The sequence below is a fragment of the Anneissia japonica genome, unplaced genomic scaffold (genome assembly GCF_011630105.1).
Source record: "Anneissia japonica isolate Jap-2015-1 unplaced genomic scaffold, ASM1163010v1 scaffold285022_len42146_cov126, whole genome shotgun sequence".
Classification (NCBI taxonomy): domain Eukaryota; kingdom Metazoa; phylum Echinodermata; class Crinoidea; order Comatulida; family Comatulidae; genus Anneissia; species Anneissia japonica.
The window spans coordinates 34,399-41,983 of NW_022717173.1; the positions used below are offsets into that span (position 1 = coordinate 34,399).

At 35.8% G+C, this 7,585-nt stretch overlaps 1 protein-coding gene across 1 annotated transcript in view; it reads left to right on the forward strand.

Moving 5' to 3' along the window:
- LOC117110113 (ATP synthase subunit gamma, mitochondrial-like) overlaps positions 1–7,316 on the forward strand; it is a 10,600-nt gene extending 3,284 nt beyond the window's left edge. Inside the window, exons 3-8 of the mRNA XM_033252714.1 lie at positions 1,586–1,717; positions 2,545–2,746; positions 4,371–4,514; positions 5,642–5,706; positions 6,058–6,213; positions 6,829–7,316. Coding sequence (XP_033108605.1) covers positions 1,586–1,717; positions 2,545–2,746; positions 4,371–4,514; positions 5,642–5,706; positions 6,058–6,213; positions 6,829–6,929 — 800 coding nt within the window. The 3' untranslated portion in view covers positions 6,930–7,316. The remainder of the gene's footprint in view (positions 1–1,585; positions 1,718–2,544; positions 2,747–4,370; positions 4,515–5,641; positions 5,707–6,057; positions 6,214–6,828) is intronic.
- Positions 7,317–7,585: the final 269 nt, after the last annotated feature.

A 7,585-nucleotide genomic window follows, 5' to 3' on the forward strand; every position in this document is an offset into this window, starting at 1 on the left:
ATGAAGTAACACTGACAGATACAGAAAAATCTTTCTGCTGTCTCTGTATGGGAAATTATGCCGCGAAATATAAATAAAGGAATCTATTTGTATGTACAGTGCACTCTCACAATACGATGTTCGTTTTCCGGAAAGATCGGTTTGTGGAACATTTCTATTGAATCCTTTCCGAATAAGGCAAGCCAGTTAGGGCCTAGCCTAGGCCTAGACGCTAAAAATAGGCTTAGCTTAGCATCATAGGCTAGCCCAGTAAATTCGGTATGACTAGCCTACAAAAAAAGTTAACATTTAACATATAATACGTACAGTACCTGTTGTTTAGCTGTATTGCACAGCAAATTGTATTACTGTACCAATAAAATGAATGTTTTTATATTGTTTTTACGTGCATTTTCGGTCTGACATTTTTTCTAAACTGTAAACACAACACATCTTTCGTGGTCACGACGAAGCGACTTGTAAATATATGAGGTCGCGCCTCCTAAACTCTGCACGGTAATTGGTTAATTTTTTTCGTGGGGTTATGTTGCTGGGCAAAAATCCCATGTGCTTGGCTGTGGTGACGTCAGACCGCCCAAAGTTTCATAGTGCGTGACAGCTCGCTGGCAGGAACAAGCTTAGTGTAAACCGATAAATTTTTAATTAAACAAATTTATTAAAATGAATAAGAAACCCTTGTGGTTTTGTTTTAGAGTAAAATCTAAAATTAAATCTAACAAATTAAAATTTCATTCTGCAAATTCCCTCCGTAATTAGCAATGTTTTTTGGGGAATGTGAGTGTAATTTACATGTAGACGTACTGATATAATATGAATCTAATGACATACCAAATCCGAATTAAACGTCTACTGAAAAAGAGCCGTCGTAGAAACAATTGCTTTGAGTTCCTTTTTCATTTCAGGTTGATTACAGTCGCTTTTTAAGTATTCATGGGCGATAATGCACTTTATTAAAACAATGGAAGGCATAACTTTCACTTTATCTAACATTTTACTGGCGTGTTGTTTTAATTAATAGACAATCTCCATGGCAATGCTATTGGGACTGTACGAACGGTTCATTTACAGGGTGTGATTATTGCGTTATTTCGTCTGGAAATCGTTGCGTTTATTAACTTTTTGTCCCACGTTGCATTGTGGGATGGATACATGACATGGATGTTTTAAATTCACGGTGCTCACACAGACGGAAATCAAATTCTACTTGTCGCTATATCATGCGGAGAAGGTGATTTCCCTCTGTCTGTACGTCTAGCCATGGATTCCTCTATGATGCGTGATGTTATCGGTTCGTAGCAGACATTAACATTACAATAAACAGCAAATATCGATCTTGTTGACATTATCTGTGTGAAATATTTTGTAAAGACATCGTTAAGAGGTGAATGATTAAAGCTTTAGGTATTTCGTCAGATTTTCATTGACATTTTAACTGGTCACGCGGACTTGTTATTGGGATAATTAACAGGTCCGCCATGCATTTTACTAGCCATTGGCCGGCGGACCAGCGTTATTTCGAACCCTGCATTATCATTATCTTCATTATCATTATTAAGTATTACAATAATTTATTACATTTTTACAGTTGCTGCGCGTCTTAAATCTGTCAAAAATATTCAGAAGATAACAAAGTCAATGAAGATGATAGCAGCAGCTAGGTATACAAAGGCAGAAAGAGAGTTGAAACCTGCTAGGCAATATGGCTCAGGACCTCAAGGTACGAATGCATTTTAGTTTGCAACAATATTCTTATTTTATTACATTTTATTACCCATATTGATTTACATGTTAGACAAGACTTTTTTTATGCCTTGTTTAGCAAACCTGCCGCCTGTAAATAAATGATGATTTAGAATAAAAAATCAGGAGCGGATCTAGTAGGGGTCACGTCCCCCTAACCCCTCGCCCCACTAAATTTTAAAATTTCAATGCACGTGTGCTACTCACTTACCCCTTCAGAAACTGTTGTGTCCCCCCTAAGCCCACTGCAACTTCATACTGAGTAGGTATGTGTTTTGGGATGTTTTTGGCATAAACATGTGGGGACCATACCAAACCATACAAACTAAAGCCCTGTTTAGACTATCAAATTTACTTGATTTAATTTCATTTTATTTAGACATGTGACATGCCTAAACATGGTCATGAGGACATCACATCATAATATTATTTTTAATAAAATATCTACATATTAGCGCAGCGGGAACGGTTTGGCTTCTCAACCTCGAGGTCAGGGTTTCAATCCCTTGCATTTCGCTTGTGTCCTTGAGCAAGGCACTTTATCTGCATTGCTTCTCTCCACCCAGGAGTATAAGTGGGTACCTAAGGAGGTTGAATTGAAAATGCGCTGATATATTTCATGCAGCGAACTATGGAATTTCCCCTATAGGCATCATTCCAATGACTGGGGTAATAATGTGGAAAAGCGCTCTGAGACTTAGTTGTATAGAGCGCTATATAAAACCTACATATTATTATTATTATTAATTACATAGTAAATTTTGTATAATGTTTGTAAAACATTTTGATTTGTTTTTCTTTCAGATTTTTATTCAAAGGCTGAACTTGAAGCAGACGTAAGCAAACCTAACCATCTTATCATTGGTATGTCAAGTGATAGGGGGCTCTGCGGGGGTATACATAGCAGTGTATCGAAGGCCATTAAACGAACGCTTGACGAGAAACCAGAAGGTGTAACAACGAAAGTAATCACAATTGGTGATAAAATCCGAGGACAACTTTTAAGGTTTGTTTGAATACTTACACTTGATAAACTTTAAAGTCAGGCTCCGGAGGAAAAAAATTTGTGATATGTTGTAAAATTGATTTTTCTAAGACAGAAAAAAGTAGGTTGATCAAAAACTGAGCAACGGTGAATGAGATACAGATTTTTGAATATTTAAAAACTGGGGGAAAAAAGGTGTAAAAATGGGCGGTTACACCCCAGTTTTTCGTCAAACAACTTTTTTCTGTCTTAGAAAAATTATCAAATTTTTTTTTTCCTCCGGAGTCTGACTTCAACTAATTACAACATGAGTATATCTACCCATAAAGTTACTGCATGTAGGTTCCTTATACATTGATTTCTGAATTAAGTAACATAAATAATAAATAATTAGCTCTTTTAAATATTAGGCTAGTTCAAGTTGATGAATACATTTATGTAGGAATTGGAATGCAGAAATGAATTTATTCTTGGGTTTGTCATCTTTGCAGTGTAGTTTAATTGAGTGTTGTCTTTGGATGGGTTGTGGAGTGTGGTGTTTATAAAGCCCTGTCCAGACTATCAAATTGTCCATATATAGCCATGATTTGCCTATATATGGTCATAATGTGATGTCATCATGACCATATATAGCCATGATTTGCCTATATATGGTCATGATGTGATGATGTCATGGCAATATTTAGGCATGTCACATTCTAATTCTTTAAGAACAGTGTATGTGTTATGATCAGTGTTCGATTTCCAGCATTTTTTGTGTGGCGCAAAAAGTGCTATGCACTTTTTATTTTGTGTAGTAATTCAAAAATTGTGCATAGCATTTTTTTCAGTAGTGATAATAAATGATTATTAAATGGAAAAAAAACCCATTGAAACATACCCCATAATATTCCCTTATTTACTTTAAATTTCCCTTCAATAATATTATACCCACCCCGTGCAGAAGTCGACCTGGCTGTGATTACCAATTTACCAACTATGTGACAACTGTCAAACACTGTCCGTTTGCTTGTCTCACTCCCACTGTCATACTGTCCCGTATTTGTACGGCCCGACTAACAGTGCCAAGAAAAATGTAAGATAATTTGCATACTGCACATCTGCATGTGCATGCCACGCTAGTATGGTACATACTGTACATGACATTAAACATTACTCCACTTTACAAACACATGTGTAAGCGAAAGCGATTTACAGGAGAAGCAGAATGGAGGGAGTGGAAACAAGCATATTGCGCTATTTTTGGCCCAAAACATTGGATAACAACTTGACTTTGACTGTTTTTAAAACAATTTTCTGAACCTTTTTGTGCACTAAGCCTCTTAGTTTTTACAGCCAGGCCTTGCCGAAGACTGACTGGGTAATTCTAGGCAAATAATTGCGTTGCATTTTATTGTGATGCATTTGAGGGAGTGCTTGCCAATTAGTTTAAAACACGTCACATTTTGCGATGCGATACTGGGTAAATCGTATGCTGGTTATAATTTTGTTGAAAGAATTGAGTTGGTTGGTTTGCCACATCAAATTATAAATATGTAATCTAGTTTAGCTATAGTATGTTAAAACAGCACACAAGGCTGGAATGCCAAATGACTTGATGAATTTCTATCTTGATTTCAATTGACTGATCTTTTTTTCAATTTAGAGTTCATGCTGATAAGCTGATGATGGGTTTCTCCGAGGTTGGTAGGAAGTCACCAAATTTTACTGTAGCTTCAAATGTGGCAAGCGCCATCCTTGACAGCGGTTACGAATTTGATGTTGGCGAAATCATTTACAATCGCTTTAGGTAAATATATTGCGAATATATATATTGAGTTACCTCATAAAGATTAATTACGCAATAACAACATTTTTTGACTACTACCCTACGCATACTGTATTTTTGCGCGAAAAAAAAGTGCTGCCCAAAAGCAAAAGTCTGGCTATGTAAACCATATAAAGGTAGGAGGTAAAGGAAGGAGAATAACCCATAACTTGCAGCGTCATTGTGGGCATGGTCTGTGGTCTGTAACTACCTAGCATCTGTAAATATGCACTTTATGATAGATACATGTTCACATCATTCCACAACGACCGGCTGAAATGAACCATAACATCAGGGTAACCCCCTACTCTTCCGAAAGATGCAATGGGTTCTTTAAAGTGCACACGAACCAAATGTATACACTGGACCTCCATTTTAAGTCCTTTTCCGAGAAGACTTGTTTCTACCAACCGAACCATGGGCGAGGAGCAGCCGGAACCAGCATCGATGTTAAGGTTGTAGCCAGCGGCGCTCCTGCCTTACTGCTTTGGCCACTCGACTCGCCATATGTGAACTCTGTAATTTTACCTCACAGCTTAAAACGGCTTATATATATTTAGCTGTGTGGTATATTAAATACAACATGACAACATGGTATTATCTCGGTAAAGTAGTGAATTTTACTTTGCCTGGTGTTGGATTATTATCCAAAACTAAGGGAAGTAGAATTTACTTGTTGCTTCACCACAAACCATGTTGTATTTGTAAAATAAAAAATTTTATTATATTATATGTCAGCTAAAAATTGATGTGACATCAGGCGAATGGTCACAACAAGTAACTCGAGCCGTCTAGGCAACTTGGTGATGTCACCTGGAATGAGTGCCCAGTTCATATGGAACTAGAGCAGTCCCTCCATAAAGTGCAAACCTCCGGCCTGTGCTTGAATACCAACAATACACAGGCTGTGTATGTTGGGCGAAACTGCAGCATACCCTCAAAGAAATAAGGAAATGCCCGTTGTATTTAAGCACATTCAGAGCTGCCTGAACACGAGGGGTGATTCCAATAATTTCTGCTTTAGTACATTCAGTTCTTTAAAGCTTTTTATATTTAAATTGTAGTAAACCATTGATACATGTTTTGTTTCTGTGCAATTGTTATTCCAGGACTGTTATATCCTATGATACTCTCAGCCAAGCCCTGATGCCTTTGGAGACTTTAACTTCATCAGGTAAAAGGCTTTCTGTTCATCTTATTTAATGCCATTTAGATTTCTATTATACAGAGTGATGTTATTCTGTAAAGAAAAGGGGCATAGACCCAGAGAAAAAGCTTGTAAGTAGAGCATGTATGCTCATTTCTATAAATAAAAACATTTTCAAAAGTTTACTTATTGTTTGAAGTTTAGATAATGAGGATAAGACCATGCAGCTCACCATTAATGAAGAGTTTTTATTTAAGGGTCCTCACCAACCAAATATAATACACAGGTAAAATAGAAGATATACATTGACAGTTGAAATTGAATACAAACCTATAAGGTTATTTGAAATATATTGTGTAATTTTTCTCTTTATTTCAGAGAAAATGAGTATTTATGATGATGTAGATGCTGATATCCTGCGTAATTACAATGAATTCCTGTTGGCAAATCTAGTGTATGTTTGCATGATAGAAGGAAACTGCAGTGAGCAGAGCTCCAGAATGAGTGCTATGGACTCTGCTACCAAGAATGCAGGTAAGATTACACTTCATCTTGAGAACTGTCTGGAAATATCTGGGGAAAGCTTAACAAAATATCTGCTGAATGCTCATTAAAAAGAATACTATAAGTTCCTATAATACTTTAATGGGTCACAGATAAAAACAAGTTATGCTTTAATTGACTTGCAGAATTTTTACTGCAAGAATCCTTTCCAACCACTCCGACTAAAATTATTTGTTTGCTAAGCATTGACCTCAAATATGCTTATAGTTATATTCCATTTTGAATAAGCATTGTATTGCTTTTGTATAAAATACCTTGATGCTTAATGTTATTGTGAAAGTATTTAATCGCCCAACAAATAAGATGCTCCTAGATACTGTAAAAAACGTTTAATCCTTTGTTTAAAGGATGCAGTACACCGATTGATAAAACGTTTGTTCTGTCGGAGTTCACCACTAGAATGATCCCATTGGAAATAAAGTCCTGTCCAGACTATCAAATTCTATTTTACAAAAACATGTGATATACCCATATATAGGCGCATTATGACTATATATGGGCATGAGTTATACCTCACCAAAATATTAAATCCAATCTACATTTTCATAACACTACTTTTTTGTTTGTGTTTTTTTTTCTGAAAAGGTGACATGATTGACAGATTGACATTGACCTACAATCGTTCTCGACAAGCCATCATTACTGGTGAACTCATTGAGATCATCTCTGGTGCTGCTGCTATATAAATATGTATAAACCAGTATACACTAGTCATCCAAGAAGTTTGCTTGTGTTTGATTTAAATAGTTAATAAATTACAACTTGTTAGTCCTGTTCAAAGATGAATAGACAATTCTTCCATCTCTAATGAAGAATAGAAATTCTTTTAAGATGTTTTGCTTGAATGATAAATATATATAAATTCATTTTTATGAACTGAGAAATAACTCTGTGTGGACACAAATCTTGTCTGTGCATGAAATAGAAATTCTGAAGGTCCGAAAGAATCTGCTTTCACAAATTAACTGCAGGTAGAGTGCATAGTCATTTAGAACAATGACATTTTTTCCATAAATCTATTTCCTGTTGGAATTGCATAATAAATCTAAAAAGGAGTGGTAATCACAAAAGAATTGTTCATTGTTTTTCCATTCTTTGTCACTATATTAATCTGAGCTGTGTGTCCACACTATCAAATTCTATGTGACAAGTTTGTGTGATGTGCCCATATATGAACATGATAATGTCATATTCCACCCAAATATGAGCATGTCACATTTATTTGTCACATAACATAATAGTGTGGACCCACCCAAATACAGTATGAGCATAACACTTTTATTTGTCACGTAACATATAACAGTTTGGACGCACCCAAATATGAGCATAACACTTTTATTTG